Below are 21,897 nucleotides of genomic sequence, written 5' to 3' on the forward strand. Positions count from 1 at the left end.
CAGGGATTAAAAAACTATGAGGAGTTGAGTCATAGTCCTTCGGTCATAACTCTGATGTGTGGTGGCCGGAGGGAAAGAGAGGAAGCTGAGCTAAAGTGAGACCAATAAAATAATGAAATGTTACCAGTGGGAGGTTACACATCAGATCACAGTTCAGCCGAGGCCCAAGGCTAAGAAGTGTTGTGTGTGTGAAGATCAGTGGCCACGAATCAGAGCTTTCTTTTAATCTATGAGTAAACTATTACGTCTACATGAAAAGACGTGTTTCTCTGATGAATAACCTCCTCGTCGTCTACACATTAACACACACACACACACATACACACACATAAATTGAGCTACGAGTCTGGAATTGTCTTCATAACCATTTTTATTATTTTATTCCATCTATTTCACAATATCATAGAAGATCCATGAAGATGCAAATAAGGACGAGTGCAACACTTTCACAGCCTTCAACGACCAAAAGCATGAGACAAGGAGAAAAGTGACAGAGAGCGAAGCAGAAGAAAGAGACGACGACGACGACGAAGAAGAAGAAAACATTTAAACTTTTGTCTTCACTTGTTTCTTCGGGCACCGGAGCCCAGACAGGCACTTCACAAGTCAGTGTCTTATCCTATGTGTTGTAATCGTACAGGCTGAAGTCTTGAGGTAAAACGGATTGTGTTGTGAGATTCAAACCCTCAACCCTCACAGTCTCTCGAATCTTGATTCCTATGATGTCCATTTTGAACTTGCATTGAACTAAAGAGAACAGAAGATTAGGACTCGTCGCTAGAATGGAAGTTTACAGCATCACAGCATTGGTGAATATATATATTTCTGGCTGAAGCTACACCAGATAAAAAACATCCGGGTGTGTTTGATTCCAACCTTTGGTCTCCACCATGTTTTGTGATGATTATTGTGATGGAGATAGAAGCAGATAATAATTCTGTTTGAGGCTATACTGTTGTTCTGGCACAGATAAGATAGAATAATTATTGTTAAACACACTTTACATTAAATCTCTAATATGACTGGATATTTTACATTTATTTAAAAAGTCCAACACACAGTAACTGACTGTGCTGTAAATAATGTGTCTAAAGGAACACGATGTTGTTATTTTGATTGTGCTTAATATTTATATTACATTTCTATGTTTTGAAATGTGCTACATAAATAAAGTCTAATATTACTGTTAATATTTTTATCTAATAAATCAACTTCCTGTCAACTTTCGTTAACAATTCATTGTGATCAAAGAGGGCGTCGGGATTGAGGAGAAGCTGATGTGGGAATCAAATGCATCACATGTGCTGTTTTAAATCTATTTAATTGGTTTGTGTTGTTTTTTGTTTGTTAGGTGATGACAGACGCCTGCTGTCGACTACCTCGGCTCCGAGGTTAAATAAACACAAACATTTCATGCTGATCTTTTATACAGAGTTCCATGTACAGTACAAAATGGTCATCAAGGAAGAAATCCTCACTGTCGGTCGTGTGTTCTGTGAGGATGTGATTTACCAACAGACATCTGTGTGCTTCAGAGAGCGTGGGGCAGCTTACGGAGTTTACCAACTTTGTCATTGACACATTTCTAGTTTGACCCTGGTCATGCACATATACTCACATTCCATCTGGATGACATTCAAGGATACATCACGATGTCAGAAAACGCACTCAGGTTGGTCACGATGTCAGGCTACAGCCACACTGGGGCGTTCTCGTTTTAAAACCGAACGTGTTGTCGCTCTGTATTGTTATGCTGGACTCACACTTCCACGTTGGACACGTCAACCATAACGCTGCTAATTCACTTTGTTTGGGGTGATGGCATCTATTGCGTTGTGGTTCTGTTGTGTCGCGTTGTTCTCGCTGCAGAGCTCAACTTCCAGCCAATGAAATCACGTTCAAGCTAACACTCAAGGGCAGCCGCTAGCCAATCAAATAGATGGATAGATACTTTACCGTCTGCCACAGAGCTCCACAGCCCCACAGACGGTTATGTGAAAGCAGAGGCGGAGGCAGCTGGTGAACCCGATGTGTGTTAATTTATTTATCACTGTATTGATAGCATGTTGTGTGTCTTGCCACCAAGAACAGGTGTCAACTGTCAAGCTTTTAAGCAACACTTGCGTGTGAGTCAAACATAATAATCTCAGTCCGCACTAACACTTCTGGAAAAGCATATCACATGACCACTGGAGTACACTGGGCATGTGCGTGAATGCGTTTCCAAGTTATTATTTCAGGTGCTTGAAAACTCCCGAGTGATGTGGCTGCAGCCGTGAGTACAGTGAATCGTTTTCAGACGTCGAGTGTTAATTTCAGACGTCAATCAAAGGTCGAGCGCTGCTTTGTTTGAGCTGCAAATCTGACTTTGCAGGACTGTGAGCTGTGTGTGTGAGAGGCAACAGCAGGGGCAGCAGACTGGCACAGAGCAACATTAGCAGAGATACATTACACAATATACTGTACATTTATAAGACCACCGTTTTACCAAATCATGGTTTCGCAATATAGAAAACTTAAAAGAACACAGACGTTACTCAACAGGATCTTATAGAGTCAAAACAAATTGAACAAAACTCCTTTTGTTTCACACTGAGTGTTGAAGTCAGTGTTACCATGATAGCATCACTTTCAGCTAACTGGACAGGGCAGAAAGAAAGATAGAACTTTGTGTCTCTTTGTTGTAAAATGAAGAAAAGGATTGGCTATGGCATCATGAGAGGTTCGTCCATATCTGCATTCAACCCCGACCCAGCCCTCTGCCTCAACAACCACGTGAAGTGAACTGGCCCAACAGATTTTTACCCACAGCAGAGAGCAGCCGGAGCCAATTAATAATCGCTTATGGAAATATTCCATCATAGTCCAGTTCATGCCAGAAGTTGATCCACCCATGCAACCTTCAATATTCACGACTAAACTCATCGTATCTCACTGCAGAAGTTAACACACGAGCGTGGACACCAACACAAAAAACAAAACAGATACACCACTCTGAACGACCTAGGAGCCCTAACCTGTCATCCACCAGAAAGGTTTCCTTCCCCAAACAAATAAATATACTGTAAAGTCCAATATTACGTGCCTTCAAACTCCTGAATCAACTCCCAAAACGACCTATACCACGACCACCCATGGCCGAATTCTCTTTGTCACCCCTCACTGTTTCGGGCTGGAGGGGTTGGATCTCTGGGCAGCGTGGCAGGGGTCCAGGGACTCCTTGGTCGCACCGCCATAGACATCTACGTCGTGGTCGGTCCAGGGGGCGATGTTGCCAAGCGCGGGGGAACTGCACTCGGCCAGGGCAGCCACTTCTATGGGCTTCAGCACCCGATCCCACAGGTTGAACTGGGAGAGCTCCCCGACCAGGGCCTGCGAGGCATCGAATCGCCCGCCCAACGTATCCTTCGGGAGGAGATTGAAAAAGGTTAAAAAGTTAAAATTCTATCAGGATTAACCAAGAGACGAAAGTTTGGTTTGATTCACTCTCTCTCAAAAGCATCCCCTCACTGTCCAGTGGCACCGAAACTGCCTGGGCAATTTTTGAATTTATACATGTTGTATATTGAGATGATTATTATATAATCTCTAACCCTGAGAACTGCAGGACATTGCTGTGAAGTGAATAGTGTTTTTATTTTCTGGCCCAGTGAGAGTTAAAGTGCATCAAAAGCTTTATCCAGACAAAGAAATATTGTGTTTTGATGATTCCTCTTTAAAAAAGATTTTTAAAAAGTCCATTCAAAGCATCTTTGAAAAATGAATGTCCAGGGATCATCATTCATCCACCAGACAGATTAATAAAGCACTCTCCCTCTCTCTCTCTCTCTCCCTCCCTCCCTCTCTCTCTCTCTTTAGAAAATGTTCATTAAATCAAGTGTTGTTGCATCATTGCAGCATCTTGCAGCATTGGTACCCAGAGCGCTCTGATTTGGATCCTTTATGCATGGACAATGAGATGCCGAACGGCCTTTGCGTCGTTCTTATGACACCGTGCGGGACTGAAAATGTCAGACTTCATAATGGTTATGTAACGTGGTTGTCTCGCTAATGAAGGAGAGAGAGGGGGCGACCAGTGTGAGGATAAACATCATTAAGGTTTCTGTCTGTTCATGTGTGTCTGCTGGTGCGCCCCTAAAAGAGTTTATTCATCCATCCATCCATCCGACGATTCATCTATCGAACTGTTCATCCGTCCATTCATGCATCCATCTATCTGTCCATCCATCCATCAAACCATCCATTAATCTGTTGATCCATCCATCTATCCGTTAATTCATCTGACAAATAGTCCATCCATCCTTCAATTTACTGCTCCATCATCCATCCATCCATCCATCCGTATATCTGTTCACCAACCAATCTGTCCGAAGTCCATAATTTCAGTACTTCATCCATCCATCCATCCATTCATTCATTGATTATGAGATCCATCCATCCGTCTCACCTGCTCCTGTCCTAGTATGAGGACCCCTCCTGGTTTGATGGGGTGCCAGGCAGCCAGTCCCTCCCCCCTGCCCTTCATCTTCCCGCCCTGATAAGCCTTCCATACCCCGTCCCTCAGGGTCCAGCTGACACAGATGTGCTGCCACTCGTCCTGCGGTAGGGACAGGGGCAGCTGCGCCACCTACGGGTGAGAGAGCACAGTGGCTGTGGTTACACCCTCCCTGACAGGTTTATGTCAGCAGAGCTCGGTCCTGCCCCAACCTTCCTCCCATCACTGCCGCAAACCAGCACTCCGCTCTGTCATGGGGGATATAAGCCTAAGCTCTATAAAAAGAAAGCAGCAGCACACAACATAAAACGACAGCTGGATAGAGCTGGCCTCTGTGCCGTGTCCCCTCGGTAACATATGTTTGCTGTGGGCCCACAATAAACGTGACAAAATAAAAAGACGGGGTCCTCTGGGACGTTTGCACCATTTATTTTGGGAAGAAATTGTATTCAAATGAATGTCCCCATTTGCTGTTGTATTTATTCTTGGGTAAATCACTGTTATTAAAATGCAATTTTGAATCATTTATGCGTTGCTCAAGAGAACCATCTGTTTTAGTGGGCGGATTCATTTTTTATTTCTTTAACAGTGACGATTTCAATTGTTGGTGAAGCAGAGAGGGCAGTCAACACACATATACACCAACCCACATCTTGAACATTCATATACTCGCTGAAACAGTAACAGGACTTTTGCAATGCTGCAGTTTGTTTTCATGTAATCTTAATAAAGAAATGGCTTTGGTTACCTGTAGGTTAACAGTTCATAAACAGAGCAACAGAAAAGGAACACATCGACCCAAATGCATCGACTATCTGCTTTTTAATTCATCTGCTTTCATACGCAGATAGATGTAAATAGAGAAGAGCGCCCGTTCCCCACCAGAGGCTAATTCATCGTCAGTAGACAGCCAATTGGCTCCGAGATTGGTATAAACTAATAACAATTTCCATTTTAGAAGGAAACCTGCAGGGTACAACATGTTCAATCTTTTTCACCAGAAGTGGTCATTGATTTCCTTTCACAAAATACACTTCACAATAAACAACCTCTATACCTTGTCGTTGATGAGCAGCTCCACGGGGTTGTGGACGCCCTGCAGCAGCACCAGCTCGTTGGGCTGCCCCGGCACCGAGTAGGAGAAGGGGGTCCCGATGCCGCCTTCTTTGGCCTTCAACCACACGCAGGCAGTGAAGGCGTACATCTCAGTTATCTCCTTCCTCACCAGGCCGTACATGTAGTTAGTCCGCATGGGGAAGGAGAGGACGAAGCCGTCGGGGAACGGCGGCTCTGTCAGCGCTGAGACGAAGGAGATAAAGAGAAACAGTCAGACGGGGAGGTGCAGGGATGAGGCCGACAGATAGAAGAGTTGTTGATGTGTTAATGGCCCATTCATGCAAGGACACTGTCATTCGTACTTGTCCCCGCCAGTTTGTGCACCAACGCCCCCACAGCGCCTGTTACAGGTAACGATCTACTCTTCTAACTCGAGGCCACAGTGAAGGTCTTGCAGCAGGAGGATGAAGAGACAGGCGGAGAGTTCAGGGGAGCGACAGAGATAAAAAGAGACTCGAGAAGTGATTTTCTTTTTATCCGTCTCTCTCAACTTCTCCCATCGTTAGCTCTCACCTACAGTTACCTTGAAACCCTTCAGAACCAATGTGACACTTCCCAACTGCATCACTGTCGGCCGCAGACATTTATGAATATATTCGTTATGAAGTTTCGCAGGTTCTTGTGAACGGCAGTAATTAATTTATGTAATTTTTTTTTTATTTCTATAAACCCCTCCCGGCCCCATTTGACATTTCACAACCTTCGGAACTCATGAATCACCTTGTTTTAATCCACTGTCTCTTCTCTGCTGTGATGACACCGTTCGCCCACAGAGCTCATTAAAGTGTCAGCTCTCATGTGAGTCATCTCAATGAGGCTGTGGTCTACCACCCTCTCTACAACAGGTCATCCATACATCCCTTCATCCACCACCCCATCACCTTTACGTCTCCCCCACACTCACTGTGTTCGAGCTCAGTGACGCGGTGGTTGACCGTGTCGAGCCCCTGATTGATCTTCTCGTGTTGCCCCTGAGTCTCCTTCCTCATGGCCTGACGCTCCTTTTCCAACATCTTGATCTTCCTCTCCAGCTCCCCCTCCAGGTCCTCCACCCTCCAGGTGCCCTTTCCACGCCCGGGGGACACCTTAGGAGAGGTGGGTTTGGAGGCAGGGGAAGCGGGGGACGCGGGGGACGCAGGGGAAGCAGGGGAGGCGGGACGGCGGCTGCCTGGGGCTGCAGGTGGGGAGGAAGCACTTCCGGCAGATGGAGCAGGGGCCTTGACGGTGTTACCAGCCGGGCTGCTGCTGCTGCTGCTGCTGCTGCTGCTGCTGCCGGTGTTACTGCTGCTGCCGCTTGTACCCACGGATGAGTCGCTGAGGTTCAATGCAGCAGGGCCTATCTCCGCCTGCAAGAGAGGGTGGGGGGGTAACAAAGGTTGAGTAGGTATGTAAAATATATTAACGATGAAAAACTCCCAAGCAGAGATGAAGAGAGTTAATAAAAGAAACGCAGTGAAGAGAAGAAAAGAGAAAAACCTGTTCATGGGAGATCTTTGATGAATAATAGAATTATAAAGTTATCTGACTGGACGTAGACTCCGGCTCCAGAAAGTGAAGCCAGTGTGTAAGAACCTTAATCCTGCAATCTCTTGTATGAGCGTAATGAGTTTCTATAGAAAATGACTCTATTTCTCACTTGATTTATAACGTCAGTCAACATTTCCCTGAAGAGTTTATGGACTCAACTTCTTCTCGTATGGTTTAGCACTTCTCAACATATTATTTACAGATAGGACGTGAAAATGTGTTTTTCTGTGTAACATCAATTGAATTGTAAAAGATAGACACAGTCTGCTTTGCTCGGGAGCCAAACATGCTCAGCACTGCTTTTCCCTTCATTCATTTACTCTTGATGGATATTTTCATAGCTTTTCATCGCCTTTGTGATGTTTTGTATCTGCGAAGCTTCCAGTGAATCTTGATTTTTTTTTTTTTGATGCCATTTGAAGCTCTGAGATTCCCTTTTATAGTTTTTCCCTAAAGAAGATCTAAAGATGAAAAGTTCTGCTTTTCAATTAAATTCTTTGCATTGGACTTACGCAGACTCTGCCTTTACTCTGAATAACATGAGTAGCACAAACATCTCTGGCTCTGTCTTCCGTATAAAGTGTGTTATGTTTATTGCAGTTTTCAATGATTACGTATTGATCAATTTGGTTTAGTATCTCTGCTGGAAAGATTGTGATTCATCTGATTGATTCAATTTAATCGTTACAGTGAACATCTGGTCAAGATACTGGACGTTTAGTTCCCGATCAGCTGCACCTGGAGGACGTTAAGACATTTAACATAAAGGCAAAAGTAGAGTCTGTTCCTCTCTTCGTTGCAGCAGCATATATAGAACAATGTTACTCTTCAGGACAGTAATATAGGAAATGATACAGACGGAGGAGGAGTAAAAACACAGTGAGCGGTGTTGTGTTTATCAAAGTATCAGACCGACAGCGACAGTATTAGAATTAATCGCAGAAGTTGGAAAAATGCTGCTGTTTGAGAATAAGATGCTATGAGGGCAATAAATAACAAAGAGACAGGAGCTGAGGCGGGACTGGATCTGCACATCCAGGATTAAAAACTAAATGAATATGTATATAGGGAATGGCCTGTGATTAAAGTCTCAGTTATTCTGCAGGAAATGAATGCAAGTCAATGCAAAGTCTTCCTGCAGAACAGAGTGTGTGTGTGTGTGTGTGTGTGTGTGTATTAGGAGGTGATTTGCGGTTGTGCCTCATTTCATTGTGTCTACTTGTGCTTATATTTCATGCACGGACTCAAACCTCCACCCTCACTCATGCACCCTGACATGCTCGATACACACACTTCTGCAACGACACAACTACCGGGGACTGAAAGTGTCTCTGTCATACAACATGTGACGTCCGCGTGTTGTCAGTCACACAAGTGAAGATATCACGTTTGATGGGAAACAAAGAAGGTGGTAGTAGACGAGCAGCGGCAGCAAAACAGTTCAGTGCAGATAAACCAGGCAGGACGAACACAACGTTTTCCAACTTCACTCTGCACCAGAGACGGTTTTTAAAAGGCTCTGCACACAACGTCCAGCACACAAACAATAAAAAGTGACAGTTTATTGTGTTTGAGGAGGACTCACTAACGTTAAGGAATAATTATGAGAAAACAGCCCATCCGTGCTCGTTAGAAGAAATTACAGAAGTAAGGGGAAGCAGCAGTAAAAAGAGAGAGAGGGAGAGATGCGGCTGTGGTTTGAGGCGTCTGCGAGGGCGATATTTAATATCAACAGAGCTGCTGAGGCAGGACGAGGTGTGGACGTCCAGGATATAAATTCACACTGACAGAGACAACCTTGTAACTGACTGTGCTCAGGGTGGCGCTGATGCTGCAGTGAGTGTGTGTGTTTGTTGCCTCTATACCTCTCAATCTCAGCACACACACACACACACACACACACACACACACACACACACACATACACACACACACACACACACCTGACTCTCCTCCATCACCAGCACCACCCTCCTCCTTCCTGTCCAGCCAGCTTCATCTTTTATTTATCCTCCCTCTCCTGCTGTTGGATGCAGAGATAGAGGGGGAGAGGCAGCTGGGAGGCGGGTGGCTTGCTGTGGGTGGGTGGGTGGGTGAGGGCCAGCGGGGTGGACAGATTTCCCTTGGGTCCATGCAGGGGAGCGTGTGCAAAATAAAAAGAGAGACGAGGAGTGACTTGTGAGGAGGTGATGATAAAAGCTGGAGGAGAGGAGGAGAAGGAGCTAAACATAGACGCATTTAAAGCCCTTATCTCTGAAAGCAGCAGAGGGAGGTGGCACTTTACTAAACTTAAGAATTGAGGCTGTTTTTAGTGAAGTATAAAAATATCTGAGAGGATTATTTCTCCACTTTTCCCCTGAGGTCTTAAACTGGCCTTCACACAGAATGCTCACTGGGAGAAGTGGGTGTTCAGGCCTGATTTAGTCCCTGGAAAACAATGGCTGAGTCATAATTCTGTTATGAGTCCAAATCTCCTGCTGTCAAACAAATGTGGAGCAGCAGGGACAACAGGTTTTTATCCAAAGTTACTCTGCTCTGGACTCACTGTGTTTCCACTCACCTCCAGTTTCTCTATGCGGTCCTTCAGGTCCATGATGGCCCGGGCCAGCTCCTCCACAGCCCGAGCCGTCTGCAGCTGCGCCGCGGTGGAGGAGCTCACCTCGTCCCCGGCCATGACGCGCCGGTTCCCGCTCCACACCCCGATGCTCCGCTCCGGGACGGTCCTGTCGTCCTCCAGGCCGCTCTCGCACTCGCTCAGCTTCCCCGTCAGCTCCCGGATCGTCCTCTGGTCCATGAGGATCTGGTCGTTCTGCTGCAGGACCATCTGCCGGAGCTCCTCCGCGGTGGTGCGGAGGTAAGTCCAGTCCTCGTCCCCGGCTCCGTACAGCGGCTCGTCCGCTTGCTGCTGCTGCTGCTCCCGCCTCAGACCCTTCGTCTTGCACTCTCCCACCGGCACAGGGGTGCAGATCAGGCGGCTGAAGCTGAACTGCTTGGCGGAGCCTCCTCCCGTCTCCTCGCCGAGGTTGAGCTCGTTCAGAGTGGGCACCTCCAGTCCGATGCCGCCGAGCGCGTTGCCTCCATCGTAGGACTCGGCGCCGTGCAGTGCGCCCAGCGGCCCGGCGTGCGCCACCGAGCCGGGCTCCAGAGGCTGGAGCAGCGACTCCGACGTCAGGGTGCCGTTATCGCTGAGAGGCGCGTCTTGTTTCCGGGGATAAACACTGGCGACGATGCAGATGACGGCGCCGAGGAAGGCCAAGGTGCCCGCTCCCACCAGCACCAGCACGAACTTCATACTGACTGTGGAGAGGGAGGCAGGAGATCACAGATAAATACACAGTCTGTGGATCCTGGAGGAGGAGGAGGATGGAGAGGAGTCTGATCACATCATTATCTCCATCTCACCCACACTAAGATAAACCCAGAGAGATGTTACGGATGTGGCACTTACGCGTTGAAGATGTTCTCCAGATGTGCTGCTGCTCCCTCTGTGTGGCTCCAGTGTATAGATGGCTCCGGGCTGTCTGGTCCAGAGATGCTGCCTCTCTCTCTCTCTCTCTCCCTCTCTGTCTCTCTCTCTCTGTTGCTAAGCTGCTCTCCTCCGCGCGTTACCATGGGGACCGCGGCAGAGGAGGAGCGAGGCTGTGGCCATGCGTCAGTCAGAGCAGCAGCAGAGGTGATGGATCAATGAGTGTGTGTGTGTGTGTGTGTGTCATTTTGGATGGTCCTCACAACGGCTGGTTCAGAATTAGGTTTAGGTTAGAGTTAGGGTTAAGCTGCCTTTGAATCCTTTCAACATTTCAAACAATCGCAACCTTGGAATTTATGAGCACGACAAGGAACAAACTCAAAGCACGACAAAATGTAAAACTCCCAGACTGAGGCTCGAGGGAAAACCATGATCCGTGCACGGACCAGCTGTAACACATCACCCGTAGATTCCTGGTTAGGTTTAGATGAGTCAGTAAGTGTGCAGGAAATTAACGCAAAGTCCACTGAAAGCCTGCAGACACGGGAACATAGAAGGTGAACGAAGCAAGAAAAAAAGGCATTTAATACGTGTGAATGTTTGGATCGCTTTGTATTCTGATGGAAAATAAAGATGTCCTCTCTCCTTGGTTTGCAGAGACATGTTTTCAAAACAATAAGACGAGATCGATCTCTCCCACAGATGTGATCCCTGCGTGAAGGATAATTCATCTGTGATATATTGAGAAATGCCACCTTAAGAGTAGCTGCCTCATTACATTGTTCTACTTGTGCTAATATCTCATGCATGGATAGAGGTGCACGATACACGCACCTCTGCAACGACACTGTTACCGGGGACTGAAATCTTTAAGTGTGTATCCTACATGTGCAGTCTACGACATCACATAATGATAAGTTAAACGAGTTCACAGGCAATTTAGAGTGAGGAGGAGGAGGCTCTGAAGAACAGAAGACGACGAAGAAGGAGAAACAGAAAGCTCTGGGGCCTCGACACTGAGGTTTCTGGTCTGAGTAGGCGGAGATGAAGAATGCGTTTTCCCCAGGAGGCCGTGCAAACTGCAGCGCACCACCAACAGCCTCTGATCCGACCCCGACACACTCGTCCTCTGTGGCCTTGTTCAGCAAACAAACACTCCAAAGTTTTTCCTCACACGCTGGATAAATCTCTTTTAGACAGTTTTTCTCTCAACATGAGTTCATTTATGCAGAGACGTGCAGCTCAGGATGAATCTGTGAAAACTTAACAGCTAACAAAGTTATTTCACTTCATCCTGAGGAGGACACGAAGCAATCTACAGAGTTTAATCTGTCCAATAAGAAGTATTTTTCTAACTCACGTCAACCTCATGGTGTCACCCGAGTAAAGTCAGGGGATCATCAAAGTCCTTTAGATTCATCCTGTGGGCACCGAAAACCACTGTTACAGCATTTCATGGCAATCCATCAAACGGCTGCTGAGATATTCCAGCGGGCTGGTGCAGATAAGGAGTGAATGTAAAGTACAGCTCGTCGTGTTGCTGCGTTTCTTCTCAGTCTGTCGAGCATCAACTCTCTTCCATGATTCATTAATCCCTGTGTGACTTCTGTCTCTCACTCTGATGTTTCAGACCTGTGAGACGTTTTCTTCCCTCCGACATTACCGAAGCTTGTGAAATGAGATTTGAGTCTGAAATATCTGCACAAAACTTACATGAGGTTTCTACAGGGAAAAAATATTCACACAAAGAAATGAGACATTTCCAGCTTTTACTTTATTTCTCCTGCAACGACAAAAACCAGCAAGAAAATGTGTCGACTCTTTTTATCCATATGGAATTTATGTATGTCAGGGCTAAATGTGGAATAATTGAAATACTCCAATGGAGCGTAAACGTTCGAGCTTCAGCTTGAAGATTCAGTGACGTCTTTCAAATCACTTCTTTAAACCCATTTTTACAGACTTGCCTAAATGTGATGTCATCTTTTCCATCTTTAATTTGGATTTATTGGCCTTTCTTGTTTTTAAGGACAACTTTTCCATGATGCTGTCTTCCATGAGTATCCTGTGTTTCTCAAACCATCATTATTATTATGATTATTATTATTTTTACAAACCTCCAACATAACCAGAGGCTCAAGCCCCACTCCAGTCGAGCTTCCCTGCAGAGACCAGTCGCCCAGATTGTGGATTAATCTGCAGAGGTGGTGGATGTTACACACACACACACACACACACACACACACTTGCAGATGTAGGCCACTCGTACCACTGTTCAGTTCCATCTGGCTCATAAGCCTGGTGGTGTCGTGCCGGAGAGGGAACAGACAAACACGGTGAGGAGACACCGCAGGACCACGTCCCTCTTCTTCTCTTCACTTCCTTCACGTGTCTGAGCAGCAGACAGATGAATAAAATCTGTTTGAACTCCACCTATGTGGCTTTTCATCTCAGCATCAAAACACTGAGAGATGAAAACCCAGGCGTGACGACCTCATCATCACCCCGGCCCTCACACTCCTCCTGAAAACAGAAGCTGCTCGGAATGCACGACAGCAGCTCAACAGCGCAGCCCTGTGGCACCAGGCGGACTGACTGATGGGAGTAGAAGACATGTACAGTGAAAAGCCATGAAATGTATGTCCATTCAGTTTGTCATTAAAGCTAAGGAGGGGATGATTTCACTATGTTTGATTGAGCTCATTCCAGGCACAAATGAAAGGCAGACTTTATGTACATTGAAATCTTAAAACAGGTTAGTGATGCTGTTTTTCTTGTTTTTAATGAAGCTGTAGAACATTTGTCTCCTTCATTTGGCCACTTCCAAACAGAAACAGAGGAGTTTTCCTTTTAAAAGTAATTTTTTTACCTCAAGAGATCTGAATTTTACACATTTGTCCTCTCTCTCTCTCTCTCTCTATATATATATATATGAGTGGATTTAATAGCTGTAGATGTTCAGTCAGGGTTTTGCTTCTATACATAGCCCCCTGTGGACGTCCTCTATTCAAGGACGTACGTTTCTTAGAGGAAACAAAATGAAAAAGGAAGCAAGCTGCTTTTTAAAGGAGCTTTTAATTAAAAGCCTTGTACAAGAAACACAGAAAGCAACAACGGTAACAGTTAACATGACACTGAATACATAATCTGTACAATAAGGGTTTGCAAAACATGCTTCAGAAGTTCAGATACATTTCAATGTCATAATTATCCTCCACCTCCTCGTCATTACCATCAATACAATGTACATTATTCATATTAGCATAAAAACAGACAGAACCACAGTCTTCACACATTAAAATCAGTCAGGGTTCGTCTTCTGCGCAAACCCATGTTGGACTATTTTTAAAAAATGGCATTCAAATAAAAAGCATCACATTAACACCATTATGCATATTTAAAAAAAACCAAACTATTAAAGTACAGTACAAAGGGAAAAACAGCTTAAAAAGCACAATGTCAATTCATTAAGCATATTTATCCGTACATTTAAAGGATCCTTCCTTTTTTCCTCAATTAGTGCCAAATTACTCCAGCACTTAAAATTACATCATATATATATATATATATATATATATATATATATAAATGCAACACAATTTAAAAAGGGGGAAAAAAGCTTTAAAAATTCAAATAAGAAAATCAACAGCCCTATTTGGTTGAACGAGAGGCCACTAAGTTGAGTTGTGCTACCCCGTATGAGAGAAAAAGAACGAGAAACGTCGCTTAGCAGCCTAACACCTTACACATCTACCAACTGCAAGAGTCACTTCTATCCACCACTTAAAGATATTAAAGATATAGTAGATGAAAACATCTATTCCAAACTGCGATATATATCCATTCGGAGGAGAAAATAATCCTTTAATTTATCGTGTTTCTGGAAAATTCTAGACGATTCAGTCCGTTCACACAAATCAGGATTGTAGTTAAGAACTGTCCTTCTTTAAAGTATCTTCATTTGAATTTGAGCTATTGACCATTTCACAACAGTGTCTATTTCTTCATATAATGGATCTGTCATTTTGGAATAAATCCTTCCATTTGTAACCCATCACTGAGTATTGAAACAGTATCGACGATGACTAGAACCATCCAGTATGTGACAGGAGAGGAGGCGACATCTTCCTCGTCAGTGTTTGTAGACTTGTAGAGAAGATGATAACAAAAGCAGTCATGTTATTACAGTTTACGATGAGGTGATTCTTAAAGTTACCACACTAAAGTTATGGTTTGAGAGTGTTTTTATTAAATCTGCTCTCTGTGAGAGGAGCCAAGTAAGACGAGGCAAAGGTCGCCTGGAGTGTAACTGGGGTTGAGTGGAGCAGCTATAAGGCAATACATGCGGAAGATTGTTTTTGAATACTGTAACACACAGGTACACCAGAGTAAAGTCAAGGTCAGGGAAGGTCGAGAAAGAGCAGAAAGCACCAGAGAAAGAGTTTGGAGTCTGCGTTCAATGGGCTGAACTTCAGATTCTGTTGAGGGTCAAAAAGTTTCATGGTAAAGAGCTTGTGGGCGTTGGACTATTTCACTTTTTAACAATACACCTGACATTCCACTGGTCGGGGAATTTGGACAAAAAAGTCCAAGCTCAGAAGAAAAAAAAATCCAAGAGCAGATATTTCACTTTCACTATTGCACAGAAGAGGTCTGAGCGCAAGAAGAGCTTAAGCTGCGGTGCGGAAAATCCGTCAAAGCAGCAAAATATCTGAGTGCAATTGAACAGTTAGAGCACAAGCAGGGGCTATTTGAGTGCAAGTGCAAGGTTTTGACTGAAAGCATTACAACATTAAATCAATAGGTCCTGCTCTCAAACTGAAAGACTACCGTCTCGAATAAAGATTTTTTTTAAAGGATCAAACCTTATGAAGTGAAGATTATTTCCTGACCATCAAGCTACATGACATCGTTTCCAGCTGTCCCATGATGCCACTGACAGAGGGCACACACAAAGTTGTGTAATTCAATCACTGTCTTGCTATTTTTACCCTTCATGAAGAAAAAAAATTGAACCAAGAGCAGCAGGGGAACCTCAGCTCCCATCAGAGGCGGCTCGGGAGTCGACTAGCCCGTCGACTAACCAGAAGGTCGGTGGTTCCATCCCAGACTTCTCCGGTCCAAAGTGTCTGCACTGTAGAGACTTAGAGTGGTCATCAGGACCACAGATAAAGCACTTGGCTGAAAGACAGACCCACGACAGCCAAACGAAGAAGATATTCACAGGCAAACCTGTTAAGTTTTGAACAAGCAACTAACACGAACCAAGTAGCTCACAGCTTCAACAAGTGACACTTTTTAGCTGCTCTCAGTTGGTAGCTTCAGTTTAAAAACTGTGTTCAGCTCATGGACCCTCTAGACCTTGACATGTTGAGAAGTTAAAAGACGTGAAGGAGAATATTTCATGACCAACCACAGGCCAGTTTAGAGTCTTGGAGGACGTTTCAGAAAAAGGTGGTGGGTTTGTGAGAAAACAAGGCAAGCAAGGAGAGACAGTAAGGACAGCAATAACTTAAAAACTACTGCTTTAGTATTTTCTTTGCAGTTTTTAAGGTTTGTGCGTGCATATAAATACTTACGCATACTGTACGTATATGCATGTGCGTTCAAGAGAACAAGAGGAAAAGGCCTTGAAAAATTGATGAACTACATAGAATAGGTCATTTTGTTTTGATGCAGTCAAGTGCATTGCATTTACCTCGCTGTATTGATGCAATATGAGAGTCCAACTATGTTAAGTGCAAAGACACAACACCTCATTTATCATTAACAAGCTGGACTTCAGATGAAAACAGGGGGCGGGAAATTGGCATAACACCTGAAGGCCGTCTGGATCGGCCTCCGCCGCAGAGCGTGGATCTGAAAATATATTTGTTTCTTTCAAATGCACCAACAAGTCACTTGATAAAGGCTCAAGCAACACACCAGATGGACAACACTTCCTGTTTGTGTTACACCAAACAAGATAAACTCATTATGTCTGGAACGAGTGAAAGAAAACAAACATCATTCCTCTCCGTCTGCTCCCAAGAGTCAGTGATGTGCAATTGATCAAAATATGGCAATTTAAGCGTCGACAAGGGCGTATTAGCTGCCCCTCTTCAAATTCATATATTTTCTTTTTAATAAAAATATGCTTTTTTTTCCCACTATTCAATGGCTGGGTGGTACATTTCATTTATCGATACACAAATATGGACAAACCATTAAGGAGCAGGTAGGAGGGGGCTGAAGTGGCAACACTGGCATGATATTTTCATATCAATGGCGATCGACTTCATAACATCTGCTCTCCTATGGCTTGGCAGGGGAGGGGTCGTCGGAGGTGGCTGCAGGGGGAGGGGAGGAGGCATTTTCGGGGCTAGCAGAGGGGGAGGCAGGGGAGGGGAACTCTTTTATTGTGACGGTGACAAGGTTGGTGGTGACATCAGTGACCACAACATCCTTGCAGCTTGGCGCCATTTCGGGATGCCAGTCAGGGTCTCCCTCGGCAGGCACCCTCTTGGGTTCGGTGGGGGCAGAGCTCTGGTCCCCGGGTGGAACGGAGGGGGGAGTGGTGGGCGGTTGACGTTTAGCCTGGCATTGGCGAGGATTTTTCCTGGCTCCTTCTGAGGGCTCCACACGGTCCAGGGCACCAGCCTCCTCGTCGTTGTCTTCCAATGAAGAAGAGGGTGAGGAGGGGAGGAAAGGTGATGCTGAAACCGCTGGGTTTGCATCCGAGGATGGGGCGGAAGCGGCTTGCTTGGCTCTTTTGGGATCCTCGCTGGAAGGTGAGGCTCCAGTGGGGGTCTGGGAGGTGGTGGGAGGTTTTCCCTCAGAGCCGCTGGAGCTGGAAGGAGATGGAGGTGACTTGTACTGAGAGGAGTTGGTGTGGCCGTCCCTGGTCGCTGTGCTAGAGCATGACCCTGGGTGGGATGGGAAAGCTGCAGGGCCTCCACACTGCAGCCCAAAGGGCTTCCCGTACATCGGGAACCCCAGCATCTTCAGAGGAGGCTGGAAAGGTCTATATGGGGCCTCTCCCTTTTTCCCAATGATGCGATTGCGTGAAGGGATGTTTTGGCGTCCGGTTGAAATATTCCTACTGCCAGCAGCTGTGCCACCCCTGCCTGGCTTGTCAATGACCTTCAGGTTGAGGATGATCCGACCTCTCTTGACCTCTCGTGGTTTGACCCTGCGGTTGAGGATGCGGACGGTCTCGGAGAACGGGGAGACATGCATGCGGGAGGGGAAACCACCAGGGTTGGAGAAAGTAGGCCCCATGGGGTCTGAGCGGGGCAGAGGACGCCTTGACATCCGGTGGCAACGGTGAATGTCCTTCTTTAGCTTGTGGGTGGCTGCGAGGGAGTTGAGTTTAGGAGAGAGTGCAACAGTTGAGGAAGAGGTGGACGAAGATGCCAATTGACGAGGTGAGGCAGAAGAGGAGGGAGGTGCTCGGATGGAAGAGGAACGAGATGAGGTCTGACGGGCGGTGGAGGCTAGGCGGGCGCTGGATGCTTGTTGGCGGACACTGGAGGCCTGGCTGCTGGGCTCTTTTTTATGACCACGTGCCTGAAAGAAACAATACACCTAAGAACCCGTGTTTGCAGGAGGGAGTTTCTGACTTTCACGGAAAAAGTTTAGTTGAATAACAGGATTTTAAAATATTCAATCTGCTTCCAATGTTAGTCTAACATTTACAGGTTTAATATGTCCAGATGCAGATGCCGAAAGAAGCTGCTTAAATACCAAAAAGTTAAATGCAGCTGGGCAGCAGGTGAAAAGAAATTTAAAAAAATATATCTAACATCTAAATCAGCCAACGACACCACCTTTGACCCCTTCGTGAGAACATGAAGCTCAAATCATGCAAATTCACAAACATTAAAATCTACCTTCATGACTAAGTTTTTGGGTTTCGGTCCTCTCTTCTTCGGGCCGTTCATTTCCCTGTCCCGTTCCCTGAAAAAGGGGAAACAACAGTTCACCAAAACAAGTTAAAAACAGAGTGAGACGTCTCGATGAGCAGCTATATGAAACAAATCAAATTAGAAGGTGGATGAAAGTTGTGGTTGTGTAAAAGTAGAGCAGTCAGAGACAGAGACTGCTTGAAGACGGCTGCTCTCTGTCTTCTCGTGTTCTAGTTTCTACTTGATGTCTCATTTTAGTTTTGTCAGTTTCGTGGCGACTGTTTTTAGCTTCACTCTTAACGTCGACTCTCACATCCAGCAATGCATCGCACTGGCAGCAGAAATAAAGGACTTCAGCTCAGATGGACTTTTTATAATCAAAAGAGAAGAGAACAGACAGCTTTATAAGATTTGAAATCCTACATGTATAACTCCTCTTGTGCATCCTGAGATATTTATATTCTTCCAGTTTTGTGTCCGTCACGTGTCAGAACCACCATCAACATGCCCATCGGCTTCTGGACATTTTCCAGCTGTATTCTCACACTGACATTTTCCGGCTGAGAGGAAAAGTTCCAAAAAAATGTCGGGAGCAACTGACATTTACGTTGTCACATACGGCCCCACCAGAAAATGTCAGGACACGAGGGCAGCTCTGACAGCAGCTATGGTGCATGTTCTATCATCGTGTACCAGCTCTTACTCACTTTTGCTCAAAGCCCATTATCAGCCTGCCATCCAGAATATTCTCCTCTGGCTCCCAGGTGCTGTGCCTGAACAAGGATGGAGCAACAACCACTTAATCCACATCTCAGGTTTGATATGAGGACATTTTGAAAACACAGCACAGAGAAATACCTCGTTTTAAAGAGACCGAGGGTTGTGATATTTACATTACATTCATCGTTATGAGTCGCACTTACTTCATTGCCCATCCTTTCCATTTTACCAGGTATTCAATACTCCCCTGCAGAAAACAAGACAGAAGGTGGATAAGCGAAAGCAGCAATTATATGACAATGAAGACAGATTTTAAAAGCGATCTTAGTCCTACGCTAATCTATATTTTGGGAGTTGTTGGATTTTTGTTGTCACTTACAAGGAATCAAATCCTGCAGGACACTTTTCAAGCAGAACAACATAATTACATTAATCTAACCATGTTTCAGTCCTTGTCAGGTTGGATATTCGTCTGGCAAACATCATACTTGCGCTCAATTATATTTCAGTTAGGGAACGTCACTTTTAGTTGTGGATGTTTTACCGCTGAGCTCACCCTCTCCCATTTAAAATCCCATACACTCGATGAAGTCATGATTTTCACAAACCCTTTTCCACACAGAAGGAACATGAGCTGCACAGCAACCATTAAATATCTGCATTGCCAAAAAATGGAAGCGTCGCTCTTAATAAAATTTGAATGGAGAGCTCACATCAAGCCTTTATATGGAAGTTCTGGTCTGTTTCCGTGCAGGCGATTCGATTACATCGGAATATAATATCTTCATTCTTGATATATTTATTGTTTTATAGTATTGTTGAGCATGTTCTTGTATTTGTATATCATGTATGGTGCGTTTTGTGCCTGAAACGTTCTGCTGCACCACAGGAACTTCAGTTTAGGTTCAACAAAGTACATCTGCATCTCAAAAAGAAGGGGCAGTGACTGTGTGTACCAGTCTCTTAAGATGGCATCCACCCTTCATTTATAGGGTCTTTTCTAGTATACAAGCCAAAACAGGCTGTACTGGTGAAACCAGAGAATCCAAAACAGACATTATATTTAAAATAACTATTAAAGCCAGTATGTTGAGTAATTTCAATTAAATGTCTTAATTGAGTTTTGTTGTGACCGGTAAATCATGTTGTGAGCTTCTGTAAATTATATAAAATTAATTGTAACTTAGGAACTAATAGGGAGGGATGTTAGGGGCTGTGTTGGCCAGCAGCTTTCTATTTTTTTTAAAATTACATTGAATGATTTGCTTTGTTTATTAATGATTATTCCTCTTTCTGTTCCTTTTCATTCAAGATTTGAGATTTTGTGTTTGCATTCAAATAGTTTTGTTTGGTCCAAGATGGAAATAAACTTTGTATTTATCCACATAACACTTTTGTGGAGCATGTTCTAATGATTGTGTATTTCCTGTGGTGGTGTGTTACACCTGAAAACTTTCTGCTGTGACACAGGAATTGCCCAGTTTAGGTTGAACAAAAGCACATCTGCATCTCAACAGGAGGAGGGCCAGCTGTGAAGTTCAGTAACCGGAGGCCTGACTGTGTGTACCCAGTCTCTTAAGATGGCATCCACCCTTTATTTATAGGGTCTTTTTTTCAGTATACAAGCCACAACAGGCTGATAAAAAAATAAAAATAAAAAAAAACCCCAACCAGCTGTGGTTGGTGAGCTGCTGCCTCCTCCACAGGACACGAGATCTGGGACTAATGCGTTTTAATGAAGCGTGATTCGGAGGCTGCAGAGGAGCACAGCCTCTCCAACAACATGAGCCTCCTCTCTCCTGGAGATAGTGGCCCGTGTAGCTTTAGCCTCTGTTAGCTCCAGCAGAGGAGTCAGGCCCCTCCATTTCCCTCCTCTCTCGCAGCTCCCGGCCTCTTCTTTGTGTCGCTGTTTTTATTGCCCTACTTTAACACGCCTGTGCTAGTTAGCATCGAGCTAGCTGTGGCTAACTACAGGCATCCGCCAGCAGCGAGGCCCTTGACTGGCGCTGTAAATTCACGAGCCGAGCCGAGCCGAGCCGAGCTGACCGCGGGCCAACATCTGCAGGCGGCCGAAAGACGCGGGACGGCGGCGGTGTGTCTCACCTTACGGACGCGGCGTTTCAGTATGGCTTCCGCGGCGAAAATACGATCCCCCGTCGCCGACTGCTCCATCTTTAGCTCCCCGGACTGAGCTGCCTGTCTGCGGGGGGAACAGCTCCACTGACTGCCCGGGCAGAACTGAGCGAGGGGCGGCACACACACACACTAACACCCACACCAACACACACTCTGTAACACACACACACAAACACACACTCTCTACTACAACTGCTGCAGCCTGTCACGTGGCCGGGGTCAGCCCCTCTGGTCGTCCTGGCAACGAAGAAGACACTCACGAGGATGCAAAGAAGCGCGCGCTGCTCTCACATGGCTGTGATGATGAAAGGAGGCGCCGCCATGATGACTTCTCTGTAAACACATGGAAACACACCGAGCACCAGTGTGTCGAGATCTGATGTACTGAACTTAACTTAACTTATCTCATCTGATCTTAACTTATCTGATCTTAACTTATCTCATCTGATCTGATCTTAACTTATCTTAACTTATCTGATCTGATCTGATCTTAACTTATCTCATCTTAACTTATCTGATCTTATCTGATCTTATCTGATCTTAACTTATCT

General features: G+C 45.3%; 2 protein-coding genes across 4 annotated transcripts; both read right to left on the reverse strand.

Annotated features, from left to right (window-relative positions):
* Positions 1 to 352: 352 nt before the first annotated feature.
* nptxrb (neuronal pentraxin receptor b) lies at positions 353 to 10,736 on the reverse strand. Of its 3 annotated transcripts, none has more exons than XM_069530995.1 (6): positions 10,587 to 10,736; positions 9,798 to 10,435; positions 6,516 to 6,957; positions 5,553 to 5,794; positions 4,448 to 4,627; positions 353 to 3,405 (listed from the first exon to the last, which is right to left on the reverse strand). In XM_069530995.1, the coding sequence occupies exons 2-6, from the start codon at positions 10,428 to 10,430 to the stop codon at positions 3,160 to 3,162; spliced, it is 1,743 nt and encodes a 580-aa protein (XP_069387096.1). In that variant the 5' UTR covers positions 10,431 to 10,435; positions 10,587 to 10,736; the 3' UTR covers positions 353 to 3,159. The 3 variants fall into 3 exon arrangements, with proteins under 3 accessions (XP_069387096.1, XP_019958176.2, XP_069387095.1); XM_020102617.2 differs by having other exon boundaries at positions 9,699 to 10,435; XM_069530994.1 differs by having other exon boundaries at positions 9,699 to 10,485; positions 10,587 to 10,705.
* Positions 10,737 to 13,660: 2,924 nt separating this feature from the next.
* On the reverse strand, positions 13,661 to 21,705 carry cbx6a (chromobox homolog 6a). Its single transcript, XM_020102648.2, has 5 exons — positions 21,314 to 21,705; positions 19,414 to 19,457; positions 19,198 to 19,263; positions 18,476 to 18,542; positions 13,661 to 18,152 (listed from the first exon to the last, which is right to left on the reverse strand). The coding sequence occupies exons 1-5, from the start codon at positions 21,380 to 21,382 to the stop codon at positions 16,899 to 16,901; spliced, it is 1,500 nt and encodes a 499-aa protein (XP_019958207.2). The 5' UTR covers positions 21,383 to 21,705; the 3' UTR covers positions 13,661 to 16,898.
* Between the last annotated feature and the right edge of the window lie 192 nt (positions 21,706 to 21,897).

The sequence above is a fragment of the Paralichthys olivaceus genome, chromosome 8 (assembly GCF_024713975.1).
Source record: "Paralichthys olivaceus isolate ysfri-2021 chromosome 8, ASM2471397v2, whole genome shotgun sequence".
Classification (NCBI taxonomy): domain Eukaryota; kingdom Metazoa; phylum Chordata; class Actinopteri; order Pleuronectiformes; family Paralichthyidae; genus Paralichthys; species Paralichthys olivaceus.

What these genes read in the sequence shown, in the direction of transcription:
- nptxrb (XM_020102617.2), bottom strand. Translation starts at nt 10,430, where the DNA reads ATGAAGTTCGTGCTGGTGCTGGTGGGAGCGGGCACCTTGGCCTTCCTC. An exon ending in ACCGCATAGAGAAACTGGAG is followed by an intron (nt 6,958 to 9,698) that starts GTGAGTGGAAAC and finishes CCTCTCTTGCAG; the next exon opens with GCGGAGATAGGCCCTGCTGC. An exon ending in CGTCACTGAGCTCGAACACA is followed by an intron (nt 5,795 to 6,515) that starts GTGAGTGTGGGG and finishes CCTTCGTCTCAG; the next exon opens with CGCTGACAGAGCCGCCGTTC.
- cbx6a (XM_020102648.2), bottom strand. Translation starts at nt 21,382, where the DNA reads ATGGAGCAGTCGGCGACGGGGGATCGTATTTTCGCCGCGGAAGCCATA. An exon ending in TGAAACGCCGCGTCCGTAAG is followed by an intron (nt 19,458 to 21,313) that starts GTGAGACACACC and finishes TGTTTTCTGCAG; the next exon opens with GGGAGTATTGAATACCTGGT. An exon ending in CCAAAAACTTAGTCATGAAG is followed by an intron (nt 18,153 to 18,475) that starts GTAGATTTTAAT and finishes TGTTTCTTTCAG; the next exon opens with GCACGTGGTCATAAAAAAGA.